This window comes from Pongo abelii, chromosome 3 (genome assembly GCF_028885655.2).
Source record: "Pongo abelii isolate AG06213 chromosome 3, NHGRI_mPonAbe1-v2.0_pri, whole genome shotgun sequence".
NCBI classification, from domain to species: domain Eukaryota; kingdom Metazoa; phylum Chordata; class Mammalia; order Primates; family Hominidae; genus Pongo; species Pongo abelii.
The window spans coordinates 6,983,827-6,999,619 of NC_071988.2; the positions used below are offsets into that span (position 1 = coordinate 6,983,827).

The 15,793-nt window shown below is 54.1% G+C and overlaps 1 protein-coding gene across 4 annotated transcripts in view; it reads left to right on the top strand.

Annotated features, from left to right (window-relative positions):
• The first annotated feature begins 8,827 nt into the window (after positions 1 to 8,827).
• The window catches only part of CRMP1 (collapsin response mediator protein 1), a 74,407-nt gene continuing 67,441 nt past the window's right edge, over positions 8,828 to 15,793 (top strand). Inside the window, exon 1 of one of the 4 annotated variants that reach the window (XM_024246575.3) lies at positions 8,828 to 9,332. In XM_024246575.3, the coding sequence (XP_024102343.1) occupies positions 8,952 to 9,332 (381 nt within the window). In that variant the 5' untranslated portion in view covers positions 8,828 to 8,951. Of the gene's footprint in view, positions 9,333 to 11,623; positions 11,729 to 13,412; positions 13,686 to 14,049; positions 14,525 to 15,793 lie in introns of those variants that run through there. The other 3 variants (XM_054553700.2, XM_024246576.3, XM_054553701.2) reach the window with 3 other exon arrangements.

A 15,793-nucleotide genomic window follows, 5' to 3' on the forward strand; every position in this document is an offset into this window, starting at 1 on the left:
TCCACGTAAGTCTGGTCAGTTGCTCCATGAGTACTCATTAAGGGCCTCTTCTGAGCTGCCTTTCCAAGGGCCTTGGCTTTACCTGGAAGGCTCATCTGTTGCTGTCTGTGTGATTCCTGCATATCTGGACCTCACCCACTTCTCTGCCAGTACCAGAGAATTTACTTGTCTTGGGCCCCAGACTTTTAGACAGCATGGTGATCCTGCCCACCTGTGCTGCTTCGGTTATCCCCTCAGTCCTTTCCAGGGTCCTTGGGCAAGGCCAATGAAGCACTCCTGGGGTGAACAGTCCATCCCACTGCACACAGAACACCCTGTGGGCCAGGTGTGGGCCCCAGAGAGCCTTGCCTCTTAGTTTACCTTTAGGCTTTGAATGAAATGGGAATATGGATGGAAAGCCCTTTGTAAACTCTTAAGATCTACATGTATATACAGGATTGGTGTTATTTGACTTTCTTCTAGAGAGATGACAGAGACCACCTGATGTAGGAGAAACAGGTTAGGGTTTAAGACCGGAATAGCTAGGCTGCAATCTGGGTTCTGCAACTTATCGGCTCCGAGATTAGGGAAAGTGGCCTCCCCTCCCCAGTTTACTTGCTGGGCAAATGGAGATAATAAGATACCCACCTCGGCACCTACTGTGCGCAATAATGGAAAAACTGGATGGGAAGGCATTTTGCAGACTTACATGTTGTGCATATACTTTACTCATGTCATTAATTTAATGTACATTTATTATACACCTACTGTGTGCCATTATGAACAAGGTGATCTGTCATATGACAATTTGGAAGAAAGTCAACAGGCTAAGGAAGAGAAGAAATACTTGTCAGATGGTTGTACTGCACATTCATAGATTATGATTAGCAACAGCCAGCAAGTTGGCATAGCAACGTTTCCCCATGAACTGCTAGGCACTGTTCTTAAAATAGGTATGTCGGAGGTGTGGCAGCAGCGGGGACACGCTGAGGTAGTGTGGTTTGATTGTTCTGCAGACCAACATGGGCTGTGTGCTCAGAGTGGCCCTGCCATTGCCCTTCCCAGGCAAGTCAGCAGGGCAGTGATTAAGGTGACAGATCCGGAAACATCCATTGTTGGAGCTGGAGACAGCCTCAGACTTCATCTAGTGTAAGCATCCTTCTCTTCCCCATTTTACAGGCGAGGAAACTGATTCCCAGATGAGGTTAACTGACATCTGCGGTCCAGTGACAAAGCCACTTGACTGCAAATGGGACTGAACCTGGTTCGGATGTCATTATGCAGTATTCTCCAACCGTGCCATGGGGCAGGCTCTTCTGATTCAGAATTTTAGGTCTTGGTCTGATGCAATTAATTTTCTACTGGGTTACAATCTATATGGCATCATCTAGCAATAGATATTAGTTTAAGGAATTCTTTCATTTTGTGTGGAATTCATGCCTGCATTTCACCCTGGGGAAGCCCTGAATCCCAGGATATCTTGGAAACTCACCTACTTTTTGGCTAGACTTACATGATTGAGCTTTAAATCCACCCTTCCATAGCCTTCCTTACCTAGTTTCTCAGTGTGAAATCAAGCATCAAAGCTGGTCAAAGGTTTTTGAATTGCTTTGGAATGAGATTATTATATGAGTTTAGTTACCCATCATTGGAGAGAACAGGGAACACAAGTCCTTTTACAGCTGGGGTCCTTTCTATTTGTTTTACTCAGCAATTTATTGAGTAAACTTTTATAAACTTGAGAGGGGCTTTTCATCTTCAGGCTGGTGAGCTTCTTTTAAGAGATTCACAGCTCCCCTTTGGTTCCAGGGTGAAATTCTAGGTCTGAAATGTGAAACCTTCTGAGAACTCAGCCAACTTCTGAGAATAGGGTGCGAGATATTTCTGACATATTTTAGACACAACCTGTTTTTCTCTGTTGAGACAGTGCCATGCGGTGGGAAGGGCTCTGGGCTGGGAGTCCAGGCAGGGTAAGAGGGGCTGCAGCCCTGCCACTTACCCCCTCCAGGTCATTTGAAGGATGTAAAGACCGCATTCTGTACTGATGATTCTTCACCCTGGTTGCATGTTGGACTCACCTGCAGAGCTTTTTAAAAAACTGATGCCCAAGCCTCTCTCCAGGCCACTGAAATCAAGTTGTATTGGATGGGGCCCTGGGCAGAGATCTATTTGAAAAGCTCCCCAGTGATTCTAATGGGCAGCTGGGGGAGAACCATGGGAATACAGTCACGTAGTCTCTTTCCACTCCTCCATTCCCTGTGCTATTTAAGTTCTAAAATGCTACTGTGGTTTTCTTCTGTGTTAGACTCATATTTATTTATGCTCCTAGCTAGGAAAGAAATGTGTCCTCAGAGTCTGCAGGAGGAAACTTCTCATCTTTGGAGTATTTTTGACCATGAGTTGGCTTTGTAACTCTACCCTCAGAGGGCCTTTTAAACAGCTGATGGTTCTTACAGAAATGAAATGCATGATGTGTTACTGCTTTGAGCTCCACTGTGGCAGAGCCTGGAGCTGAGCTCTTGGTGACTGGTCACTGCACAATTCCATGAAAGTTCAGATAATATAATTGGGTGGTAAATGACACACTAAGTGAATCTCTTGGGTGCAGTTGTTTGCATCCTAAACTCCAGAATATGCAGAAAGAGATATTCTATGGTAGATATATCTGCCAGTTGGGTAAGCAAACAAAAGTAGATTTGTCTTTGGCATGTGCACCAATGGCCAACTGCATTCTTGCCTGGCTTTGAAATAAATTATTGGAAGTTCTCCGGTGCCTTAAGGTGGTGTAGAAGGAAAAGATCCCTGGGGTTTGTTCATGTATTTAGTCCTCTTCTCTGTGTTATGGGAATTTCTAAAAACAGATAATTTGTACCTTGGACCTAAAACTGCTTTCAAGAACTCAGTAGACTTGGGATTGAAGGATTGGGTTTTCTCTTTCCCATGTGAACTTTCCTAAATCCTACTCTGGCTTCAGAAAGCACAGCTCCTATATACAAGTCTGACTTCTGCATCTCTAGTGTAAATGTAATGTATTGAGTAATGGAAAGACTAATGGAAGAATTGATAGCTCAAAAATGAGTTTTTTTCCAACACCATTTTTTTTTGTCTTTGAAAACACCAGCAGGCTGTGTCCAAGCATGGGCTGATGATCCGTTTATGTGATGGTAGAACAAGGGAAGAGAGAGACAAATTAATGGGATTGTTAAAAATGGCAGAAAACTTGATATCAACTTTGAGTCAGTATTTTCTTTTTAAAGTAATATAATACAATATTTGTAAATAGGACATTGAAAGTGATGGGGGAAATAAATGTCTATGCAGTGACCTTCTAACCATTAATTCTTTAGTGGAAAAGGACAAGGTCTGCACCTAACAGAAGTAGGACAGTGAGTTTTGGGGCCAGACACACGACGGCTCTGCCACCGACTAACTGTGCAAGCTTGGACAGGGTACCTACCTCTCTTAACCTCAAAGTCCTCCATGGAAATAGTGGGTAAGGTGTGAAGATTAAAGAAATAGCACGTTTCTTAAAGCACTCAGCATGTCAGTGGATGTTGGGAGCCTTCCCTCACCCCTTTGAAAATGGGCTCTGCACAAACACATTTTGGTGGGAGGCTGGGTCCTATCCTACCAACCTGAGTTGGGGGAATAAGATGATCTCTTCCACAGTTCAGGTTTGCACAACCAGCTTTTGCAGGTAAGGCAGGGAAGAGGCATGAGTGTCATTGGCAGAGCGATAAGCAAGGCTGGCAAGTTCACTTTGGTAGAACCTCTGTGGACTCCTTAGTTCTTCCAGGTTGAATCCTGGGCAGAAATCACATGAAAGCTGTGAAGCACAGACATCAGTTTAGAAATTGTGTAGTTTCTCACTGAATCCCAAATGCACAATAACTGTACACCTTGCGGTTGCATGAATCTACAAGGTCTCCTATGCACCCTCATTCATAAACTCAAGGCTGAGAATTTTGGCAGGCCAAGTCCTGCCCCTCCCCGGAGTGAGCTGCCTTGGTTCACGTGGGAGTGGTCCAGCGACAGGACCCAACACCTCCCCTCCGGAAGCTCTTCAGCAGGACCTGCCTCGGGTCCTGGGGCAGCTATCCTCCGGGGCCTGCCTGCAGTAAAACCATCAGTCTGTGGAGATGTTCACTGGATTCCCGACCGGTTTGGGTTGGGCTCAACCCTCCCTCTGGGTTTTCAGGATTTGTAATGATCGCTCCATTTGTGTAAAATAGGCCGGCATTTTCTCTTGTTACTGAGATGTATTTTTCTATGTTAGTTAAATGTATAATTTGTGTAATTTTGTACATTAAAATGTATGCTTTTTCACAATTAAAGGGTTTTTTCCCTTTTGAATGTTTTGTTTATTGATGGTTTGTTACAAAGTGTTGTCGACCTTGACGTAACAGAAAAAGGCAATGGAGCTAGGATTCCTTTGATTTTTGGTGGGGAATAAATGCTTTTCTTGGTACTCAAATCCACTTTGCACAAATAATTAAATGATTTCCTTTATAATCATGTAGTGATTTCTGATTGCTGCTTTGACAGATGACCATGAACCCATTGCCTTAGAACAACTCACATTCATTATCTTGTAGTTCTGAAAGTCAGAATCCCTGGGCTACAACCAAGATGTTGGCAGGGCTGCCTTCCTTCTGGAGGCTCCAGGGAGAAAGTGTTTCCTTGCCTTTTCTGGCTCCTAGAGGTGCCCACATCCTTTGGCTTGTGGCCCTTTCCTTCCTCTTCAAATATCTCTCACTTTGACCTGTGCTTCTGTTCTCTGATCTCCTGTTCTCAGACTCTGACTCTCCTGCCTCTGTCTCACTTAAAAGGACTCCTGTGATGACACTAGCTCCACCAGGTGATCCAGGATCATCTCCACATCTTAAGATCCTTAAGCACAGCCTCAGAGTCCCATTTGCCATGTGGAGTAACATGGGCAGTAGTTCTAGGGATTCAGGTGTGGGCATCTTTGAGCATCATTATTCTGCCCACCACAGTCCCATGTGTACTAATTTGGAGGCAACAGAAAAAAGCAGACATTTAAAAATCAAATGAGCCTGGATTTGAACTGCATCTCTGTCACTTGCTGGCCATATAACCAAACAGCTTGTTTAACTTCTCTGAAAATCTTTTCTTTTATCTGAGATGAGGACAATAATCCATTACTATGTACCTGATGATAAACTTACAATTCCCTTTCCTTCATTTTTTTGAAAACATTGTTTTTGCAAATAATTAATTAATATTTTTTTTTTTTTTGGTTTGCCAAAACAAAATCCACATCGGACCTGAACTGGCCTCTTGTCCTCTCCCATCTGACATGTCCCTTTCTGTTCTCTGCCATCACCCAGGAAGAAGGTTTCATGTCTGACAGGATGAGCTCAAGGTTTGTCCTTCACCAAATGTAATGCTGTAATTCACTTATAAGAACTCCTTCCCAGGAGGAGTGGGAGCAGTTGGAGGATGGGTTGGGGGATGGGGGAGGTCATAACTGTTGTCAGGATGGGGGCAGTTTTCTCAGGCTTCCCCTGCTGCCTCTGTTGGTTCCTGGCAAATATTGCTCCTTTCTCTCTCCCTGCAAGCTGGAGGGTGCATTTCCAACCTTATACCCTGGGTTTTGTTTCCTTCCTCCTTTTCTCTGTTGCGCTTGGGTTACTGACCTTGAGATGAGATGGTGTGGAAAAATCTCAGACAAACCTGAGTTGAAATCTCAGGTTAGTCACTTCCCGGTAGTTAACTTGAGCAATGGGCTTAAGGTTTGTCATCCTCAGCGCTCCAGCCTGAAGATGGAAGTGGCCTAGTTCGCCACGTGGGGCTGCCTGAGGGAGCCAGCAGTGTATAAAGCAGAGCATGATGCACGGAAATGAACTGTGTGTGCAAGGACCCTTATGCACAGTATGCAGCTTCAGGAGGGTCCGATTGCCTCCTCTGCACGGGGAGAAAACAGTGAGAGGAAGTGATATAAAGTCAGTGACATGCAGTGGGTGCCGCAAAGGTGTGTTAGATGAATGTCGAATGATTAGTTGCCCAAGACTGCATAGAAAACAGGATTCTAACTCAACCACCTAGACTCTTCTGCCTAAACCAGGTCCCTTTACCTCCTATCTCCCAGTGGGACCACCTCAGTCAGGCTCTTGGGGAGAGAAAAGGGTAGTTGTTTCGATGGGGACTCTGGCACCAGACTACTCTGTTTAAAGCTCGAATTCCTACTTGCCAGCTGTAACCCTGGACAGGTTATTTACTTCTCTGAATCTCAGTTTTCTCATCTGTAAAATGAGGCTGAAATGGTATTTTCAAGGTTGCTGCGAGGCATAAAAAAGTTACATCTGTTAGGTGCTTACAATGGTCCGGGCATGTAGTAAACTTTCTACAAGCAGAAGCTATGAAGATCCTTTCCTGCTTCTGCATAAAGACAGCCCTTTCTCAGCTCCTTCCTTGTGTCACTCCCTCTAGTCTTGGCAACTGCCCAGCCCTTTCTCACAATGGAAAGGGTTTTTTTTAAAAGCAGTAAGATTTCCATCATCACCAGCAAAGCCTGAGAGACTGTGTCCTCAAGATGTTGAGAGCAGATTCAAGCATGCAGTAGGAGGCCTGGCCTCCAAAGTTCCACCTAACTCAGACTCTTGAGTTTTCTGATATTTCTCTGGGTTATGTCACCCTGAACATTTGTGGGGTTTTAGAAGAAATTTCTATGTGGTCTTCGACATGAATTGTTCTTGCCTGGAATGGGCTGGGAATAGTATTTCACTGGACAGAGAAAAATTTTCATTGAAAAATTGGAAACACTTCCAAGATAGCCTGGAGGCTGACGGGCCTCAAGAGGAGTGTCTGTGACAAATCTGCACAGTGGACCCAGGGACACAAGGAGAGAGGAGCCAGGATGCAGCTGTGGTGGGTGGAAGGTAGATGGAGGCTGTGTGTGGAACTTTCTGTTCTCGAATTCAGCACTCTCTCCCCCATTAGAGTAAACACTTGTTGAAGGCAGAGACTTAGAAATACTCATCTGTGTCCCCACACTAGCCTCTCTCTCAAGCACAGAAAAATAACTTGCTAAATGCCCACCTAGTGGATGAGCCCATGCTCTAGGCCTGGCTGAACCTCCTTGAGGTTGAGGCCCTAGGAAGCCATTTCAAATCTCCCCTCCTGTTTCCTCTTCAAAGAGGTGGCAGGTAAAAATACCTACCTGCTGCACAGACCCCTTGTTGCAGGGTTGGAAGACAGTAGATTCAGGGAGGTGTCAGCTGAGGCCATGGATCTGATGGCCCCAGGATCCTCAGTCCATGGGGCCCAAGAGTCATAGAACAAGAACATGAATGCATCTGTCTGTCTGGTATTCTTGGAGCTTGGCCACGCTGTAGGAACTCTGGCTTGCAGCTGGCAGGGCCCGGGGTTGAAGGGACAGCTCCCAGCATGGAAGGCTGTGGGTGGGGGGACGTTGCAAGAAGCACTGATGCTCCCCTCTGCAGTCCCCACCCAGTCCTGACTTTGCTTGTCTGGACTGGCTCGAGGAGGGGGTCGGCAGCTGGCGATTCTGCCTCTCCAGGAAGTGCAGCTGGGACTGTAGGGTCCCCAGGGACTTGCAGGATCCTCTGCCTGATAATTGTGGAGAAATAAGGGAAGGTGTCTATAGGAGGCAGGTGGTGCTTTGCCTTAGAGGAGAGCCCCAGCAGAGCGACCTCCACGACAGAGGAACCCCAGAACGCCCAGACTGCAAGCTCCAGGAGCAACAAACGTGGACTGTGCCCTTCGAATGAGGGAATATCTGTCTGTCTGGTTGACTGCCAGCTGTGTGTGTGTGGTCATCTCTGTCTCTGTGTGTCTTTCTCTGGAGCGTTTTCATTTAAGCTTTTGACTTCCTTTATTCCTGGTGTGGACTTGTGTGTGTGCGTCCTGTTGCCAGTTTATGATGCACATGTGTGGAATCGCCCTGAGCTTGCCTTTGATATTGGTGTGTTGTGTGGTGTCATTGGCGTGCGCGTGTATGTGTGTGTCACTGGTTCTCATGCAAGAATGTGCTTCTCTTATGTGTCTGTCGGAGTGTGCCCCTAGCATGTCCCTCTTGGCTGCTGCACCACCTTTCCTGGCCCTTACCACCTCTTGGCCCACCATATGGGTGCTTTTGTATCCAATTCCCCTCCTTAGCAGGTCAGCTCCTGGAGGGCAGGCACTTGGTCTATTTGGTCCATGGCTCTGTTCCCAGCTCCTACAACAGTGCTAGGCACTAGTGGGCGCTCAGCAAAATAATAATGACAGAATGAACGGTGTATCCAACGCATGTGCCTCTCCAGTTGTGCAATTAATCTTGGTGTGATACTGTGTGTGAGTGGGGTTGTGAGACAGTGAGGATTTCTATTGTGTGTTTGTAATGAACTCGGAATGTGCATAAGCATATATGTGTATGTGTGTGCAACATTGAGTATGGTGTGCATGATCGAGCCCCTATGTATCTCCGGAGAGCATGTGTGATTGACTCTCGTGTGAGTGCCAGCATGTCTGTGCATCTCTCATGTGTTTGGCGTAATTGTCTGGTGTGCAGGTATGAACCCGCGTGTGCCTCCAGAGCGTGTGGGCTCGCGAGTGTACGCACACGGCTCCTGCCCCGCGCTCTCCTCGCGCCCTGCGCTCCGCCTGGGGGCGGAGAGTGGGGGGTGCGGCGAGGGCACTGCGGTGCCGCGGCCCGCCCTCCGCGCTGCGGCTCGGCCGCGTCACCGTCCCTCCCCGCCCCAGCCGCGATCCCCGCCTCCTGGTCCTTTGTAGCTGGCCGCGCAGCTAGCCCGCAGCCGCCCGGAGGCCCCGCCCCGGCCCCGCCCCGGCGCGCGCCCCGCCCCGCCTCTCCCCTCCCCGGGCCGCAGTCGCGCCGGGGCCGCCGCAGGCCCGCACCGAGGCGCGGAGCGCGGAGCGCGGCGCACGGCGGTGGCCAGGGCCGCGGGCGGGCAGGCGGGAGCGCGGTGGGTGGCCGGCTTTGGACGGGTATGGCGGACCGGCGGCGCGCGTGGAACACGGAGGACGACCTGCCCGTGTACCTGGCGCGGCCGGGCAGCGCGGCGCAGACCCCGCGCCAGAAGTACGGCGGCATGTTCGCCGCGGTGGAGGGCGCCTACGAGAACAAGACCATCGACTTCGACGCCTACAGTGTGGGCCGCCGCGGCTCGGCGCGCACGCCGCGCAGCGCTGGCCGGCCCGACGCGGTCGGCCTGCCAGGGCCGGGAGGCAGTGAGGACACGGCCAGCGACGTGAGCGATCCCTCGGGCTCCGCGGTCAGCTCGCCAGGAGAGCGCGACGAACGACCGCCGACGCTGCGCATCCGCTGCCCCGCGCCCCGCGACCTGCCCCTCGGCCGGGACAATGGCCAGGTACCCTCGGGGCGCGCGCGGGCCTTACGAGGGGGGCGGGCCCCGGGAGAACCCAGGGCATGGGGCGCCCGAGGGCCATGCCCGGGCCCCGGTGTTGGGGCAGCGGCCGCCAGGCCGGGGAGAGCCACGGCGCGGCCCCTCCCCCACCTCATCATGCAAGAGGTTCCCAAAGCTGGGGCGACTCGGTCGGGGCTGGCCGGCGTGGTCCGTGAGACTCGGAAGGGATCGCCCGGGTCCAGTCCCGGCTCCTCTTCTGCAGAAAGGGAGAGCGAGGTTCTGAGAGGGGAAGTTGGCTAAAGCCACCGCATGCACGCTTAAAACGCGAAGGGACCTCTGGGATGAGTCTAACCCAGGCCCCTCATTCTGTTTTGTGAAAAGACCTGGAGCTCCGTTCTGCGTTGGTCCATTCATCCATCCACTCACTCAGTAGTAATTATAGAGCACCTACTGTGTGCGGGGCCCCGGGAGAGGTTCCGCGAGTCGCCTGCGGCCACACAGATTAAAGCTGGAAGGAGCTTTTTTACGAGCGCTCCCCTCATGCTTGCTGGGGGGAAGGATTTGGTTAAGGATTTAGTTCGTCGGGCAGTTGGAGCCGTAAACCCCTACCCTCAAGCGCCAATAGATTCAAGGGGCACTCCTGACCTCCGCAGCACACACCGATGTGCCTGCTTCACAGAGCAAGGTGGAGGTAGAGCTGGGATTTGAACTGGGGTCTCTAGCCTCCCAGACCTGAGCATGGGGCTGGGAGGATCAGGGAGAGGGAACGCTAGGGCTTGGGCCCTGTGGGTATTCTCTCTTGAGCTGGGGGTCACCAGGGAACTTGGGGAAGAAGGGCGGATGGACGGCGTAGCCTTTGGATGGACCGACGAGAGCCAGGGTCAGGTGCCAGAAAAACGGAAGTTGGAGCATCCGAGGGCTAGGGAGCTTTCGAATTGGTCCAGACCTGGATGCCGGAGCACTGCTAGGTGCCAGGCCCAGGGTAGGCGCTAGGTCCCTGGCTCAGCAACCTGGCCCCACCCTCCAGAAGTTCCCAGGCTAGGGTGAGCGACGGATTCATTGTGAGAATTAAATCAGTTAATGCCGGTCGGTAGTGAGCATTCAACAAATGTTTGTTGTTGACTTTTATTACAATCATTATCATTTTAATTAAACCTTCCCCTATTGAATGCTATGAGTAACCCAAAGTGAGCCTGGAGGGAAGCAGAGCTTGATCGGGGCAGATATCTGGGAGGGCTTCCTGGAGGAATAGGAGCAGGGGACTGGTAGGCACGGTGGTGGGCCTCTTCGGGCCCCATCCCTTCTGGGGCGGGCTTTCTGTAGCTCCAGAGCTCTCCGTGGTCCTGAAGCCGGAGCCTCGCGAGGGAGAGGTCCAACAGCAAGGGTGTGTGTGTGTGTGTGTGTGTGTGTGTGTGTGTGTGTGGTGGTGGGGTGGTCAGAAAGGCAGATGGTGCGAAAGTCCAGCCTCCTCTTCCCCCACCCCTTCTTTATCTCAACCCTGTCCACTACCTTCCCTGGTGGTCCGACCTCTCTTGGGATCCAAACTCCCGAGCCCGATGGGGAGGCTTCTGGGCCGCGAGCCGAGAAGCCGGACCAGTACCAGGGAATCCGGGTTTCCAGCCAAGGCGCTTTGCTCTCTTGAGCCTCAGCTTCTCCATCTGTCAGATGGGGGTGGCCGTCTTCTCCCGGCCTTCCTCAAAGGGTGGTGGAGTACCAGGGAGGCGAGGGCGCTTTGTGCACGGCCCGTAGCTGTCCCAAGGAGAGTTCCTCTGGAGCTGCGGTCAATGTCACCAACGCCAGCATCTCCCCCAGGGCGCAGCCTGGGCCAGCCCCGCAGCTGCGCCCTGACGCTTGGGGACGCTGGTCGCTTCACCTTTCCCGTTCGTCTCCCCTCCTCCTTCCTCTTCTCCCTGTGGTCTCCTCTGCCTTTCTCCATGGCTTCTCAGGGACCGGACAAAAGGCAGCGCCTCTGGCGCGCCCGGGGCTCCGAAAGCACTCGAGCTTCGCGACTGTGGAACTCAGGGGCTCGCGATCTCCACGGAGGGAGGGTTTTACCTTCTGCGGGCAGAGCGGCCTTAAGGCTTGGGTTACAGCGGGCTCGGGTTCCGGGGCGGGCCTCACCGCTCCAGGGCTTTGCAACGGGTGCCCCGGCCCTTCCCCCCCGCCCACCAGGCTTCTCCCTGGGCTGCAGGAGGGGTTTCTGCGGCGCAGGCGCAACGATTGCCGCTGCTGGAGGCTGAGCGGCTGCGGCGCTTTGTACCGGCTAAATCTGCTTGGGAGCAGCGATCTGTTTGGCCAGTGGCAGGCGGATGCTCCTCCCCCTGATACGTACGTGGTCTTGTCCCTTGCTCTGGGGGCTTTCCGCTCAGATCTCCAGACTGACCCCAGGGAACGCCCTGGTACGTGGAACCTAGGACTTAACAACTCCAAGGAAGGGAGTGTAGGAGTTGGGGAGGGACAGTGTCCCCATCTGCAATTTCCGGTCATTGATAGGGATTTTAGGCCCCGCTGAGAGCCGGGGATGCATGAATGCGTGGAAGGAAATGAGTTGTAAACAGAGTGTGGGGGAACCTGGCATCTCCATGCTGCTTTGCCGCAGCTAATATGTTTTGCACCCGGGGTACATCATTTTACCTCTGTAAGCCTCAATTTCCTGTCCGTAAAATGGGAAAATTATGCCTAGTTTTCCTGGGATACTGAGCTGGCTTCTCTGTGAAGCTAAAACCTCACCTCTATTTTAAGGCCCAGGTGTCTCTGGCCTCCTGCCCTGGATTAGGGGACTGGCCTCTGGGGTGGTGGAGGTCAGGGCCCCAGCCCCCAACCACGGTGCTGGTGGAGCTGTACCAAGCCTAGGCCACTCTCGCTCTGGATGGCAACTTGAAAGCAGAAAAGATGAGTCGTTTCATAGGACCTGTGGGGTTGGATTTCGCGTGCAGAAAATGAACAACGAAGTGGTGGATAAAGTTGGTGTTTTATTCTGCCTGGGAACTGGGGGCACCTGTCCAGTGAGGTGGGGGCTTGCTGGGGCTCCCCCTTTTCCTCCATCTTTCATCTTTTCCCCTCTGCTGTTATGAACCTTCTCAAGCTGTGACCTGGCTTCCTGCCCACCTCCCTCTGGAGCAACATCTGGATCATGGACTCCGGGGCTGGTGTCCACACTGCTGGGAGGCTGGAGCACCCTAGTCCTCCTCCTGACCCCCAGCTTGTCCCCAGGGCTGTGGACACCTTGGTGCCAGTGGCCCAGCCCTCCAAACACTTGCTGTCTTGGAGGCAATTCTGTGGGGTGACCTGGTGGCCCCAATGTCAGGTTGCTGTGTGATGAGGGAGCTGCTGTTGGAGTAGAACAGGTCAGCATTAATTAAGGCCGTACCCTTCTGTCCCTGCTGTTCCCTCTGCCAGTTAGGGGGCTCCACCTTAGCGGCCCCCGGGGGGGCTGGTTCAGTGTTAGGATAGAGAGGGTGGCAGGGAGAGGCTTCGTGGTGGGGAAGGCATTGGAGATGGGTCTAGGGGAGTGGGCAGCCTTTTGTCTGGGGTAGACTATTTAGGGAGAGGGTACAGCGTGAATAAAGGCTTGGAGTCCGAGATGGAAAAAGTGCTTGGTGCATTCAGGGAGAGGCACTCGGGAAGGATAAACGGAGGCTATAGAAGGAGAGGCAAGAGGGGAGCGGTCCTTGGGCGCGATCCTGGAGAGCCAAGAACGTTCCCAGCAGCTTGGGCCGATCCTTGGCCCCCGTCCCACACTCCCTCCCCCCACACCCCCGCAGATGTTCCGGGGAGGCCTCCAGACGCGCGGCCGCACACCTGTGGCGCAGCCCGCGGGCCCTGACCGCGCCGTCTTTTTCTTTTAAAGGAGCCCTGAAAACCAGACTCTCTGGATAGCCAGAGCGAGGCCAGGGCCCGCCAAGGGCGTGTGCGCAGGGCGGGGGTCGGCGGGGCTGGGCGGGTGGGGGGCGGGGGGCGGAGTGGGAGATCGGAAGGGAAGCGCTTCCTGGTTCGAGCCGAGAGGGGCGAATCGGGCTTCGCTCCGCGCCGCCGGGAGGAGCTGTCTGCAGCCCCCTCCTCCCGCCCTCGCCTCTCCCTCCTCCTTCTCCCGCCCTCCTCGCCGAGCCGGGCGGTGCTGGCAGCCGGAGCGGCGGCGGGCGGGCCGAGCAGCCGGGGCAGCCGCGCGTGGGCATCCACGGGCGCCGAGCCTTCGTCCCTCTCTCTATCCCTCCCGGGCCTTTGTCAGCGCGCCCGCGGGGAGCGGGGCCGAGAGCTCCGGACCGAGTCAGACAGCCACGCAGGTCAGCGGCCGGGCCTAGGGCGCCAGAGGGGGCCATGTCGTACCAGGGCAAGAAGAGCATCCCGCACATCACGGTAAGCGGCCTCCGCCCCCGCCGCCCCGCGCTGGCCTTCGTGGGCTGGGAGTGGGCGCCCGGCAGGGTCCAGATCCACGGGGCGCCGGCAGGGGCGGCCCCCGAGGCCTCCTGCGTCGCCGCGGGTGGGGCGGGGCCGGTCTCGGGATTTCAGCCCCCTCCCCCAGCCCCTGGGGACAATGGGGGTGGGGGAGCCCCGCATGGCGGGGCGGGGCTGGAGCCGGGAGTCCCTCTCCCCGCGGGCTTGCCGCCCCCTCCCCCCACGGGATGTGCCAGAGGATGGCGTGGACAGGGAGGATGCGGAGCCGAACAAAAGAGGGAGGGGCGGGGGTCCGAACCCCCTCCCCGCAGGCCTCGCGCGGGGGTGGGAGGGTGAGCTGAGCCTCCTTGGCTCGGCCCCCGCACCGTCCGGCCCATGCACCCCACAGCCCGGTACCTCCCCCGCCAGGGGAGGGAAGAAGATCAACTAGTGCTCCCCACTCCTCGCCTTTACTGATGGAGTGGAAGTCCGGACCTAGGGACAGCGCCATGATGGAAGCTCGGTCCACCCCTGCCCGCAGCTAAAAATAACCTAATGGGGCGACGCTGGCGGCTGCCGGCCGGGAAGGGTTAATGCTGCCGACGCTGGGCCGCGAGAGGGTGGGGACGGTGGTGGAGGCAGAACAGCCGGGCTGCGTCCCTGGGTGTGGCCGGAAACAAAGGAACCCCCGTCTTTACGCTTTATCTCGGGGTGGGGAGCTGAGGGCGCAGCGGTCAGGAGCTGGCCCTCTGCCCCAGTTCCTGCCTGGCATCAGCGTGGAGCCTGACTGTTCCTGAGGGATGCGGACCACTGGAGCCCATGTATGCAGGAGCAGCTCCGGCTGGGAGGCGGGATTGTGGGGGTGGTGGAATCCTCCAGGGTGACTCCTGAGATTTGACTACTGGAGACCCAGCCTGCTCGTTTATGCAAAATTCAGGCTCCTGGACAGTCGCAGGGCACCTGCCAGAGGGCAGCCTTAGGTAGGCGGAGGGATTGATATTTCCACTCACCTGCCAGTGGCCTGTCCCGTGTATTGCAGGCCTGTTTCTTTAAATCGTGGCAGCAAGGCTTTGCGGGTCGCATTACCCACGTAAAGCTCCCTGAGGCTGGAGCATGGGCTGAGGGCCTCTGCCACAGGAAGGTCAGGAGGGAACCCAGGCCCCCTGCCTCCCCTGCACTGTCCTGCATCCGCCCCAGCTCTGGGCTGAGTCTTGAGTTAGAAAACTCCTCCTGGGCCCAGCCTCAGCTCTTGTCAGCAGGCCTCTGCCAAGCCCCCATGCAGAGGGTGGGCACCACCTCTTCTCTATCTCTCAGCTCTGCCCTCTGAGACGTAGAGGTGTAAGTGGCCCATTCGTAAACAGTGTAGTTGGTCGAGAATCACTAGAAGACATATGGTTGCTTCCTCCTGGGCAATGTGAGAAGAAGGCAGGTAATATTTGAGCAAGTCCCTGCCTTGGGACTCTCTAACCCTGCCTCCCAAGGGAACTGAGGCAGGTGATGGGGTCAGGGGTGATGCAGTGACGCAGGAGTCAGGAGCTCTGGGTTTGAGGCTGTGTGCCCACAGCAGGTCTCTGCTGCTCTCAGGTCCCCAGTCTCCAAGGTGAAAACTTAATAGGATGGCCTGCAAGGCAGGTCTGTGGGATGCTGCCTCCGAAAGTGTGCAGTCCCAGTCTGCTAAGCTGAAGTGGTCACCCGGCCTACTGGCTGTCGCCCTCTGGAGTGGAGATGCCTAGGCTTTTCCAGCCGATGGAGCTGGGTGTTTGATGCCTCTCTGAACCTCAGTGCTCTGCTGTACAGTATTAGGCCCCTTCACAGGACTCCTGAACATCCTAGGTGACCCTCCAAAGCGTTTAGTGTGCTAGGTGTGTGATAAGGGCTTCAGATCTGCTGACAGGTCTTGCTGCTTTAGTTCTTCATGTGAAACAATTAGTCAGCTTGTGTGTAAAGAGAAATCAAATGGGTGGTTCCAGCAGCCTCTAAAGGTGGTTTCAATGAGCATGGGAAGGAGAGAGGCTGTAAGTTATGCTTAGTTCCTGGGAAAGAGGGCCTTGATGAGGATCATTTGTGTTCATTTGGCCCACATCAGCCAG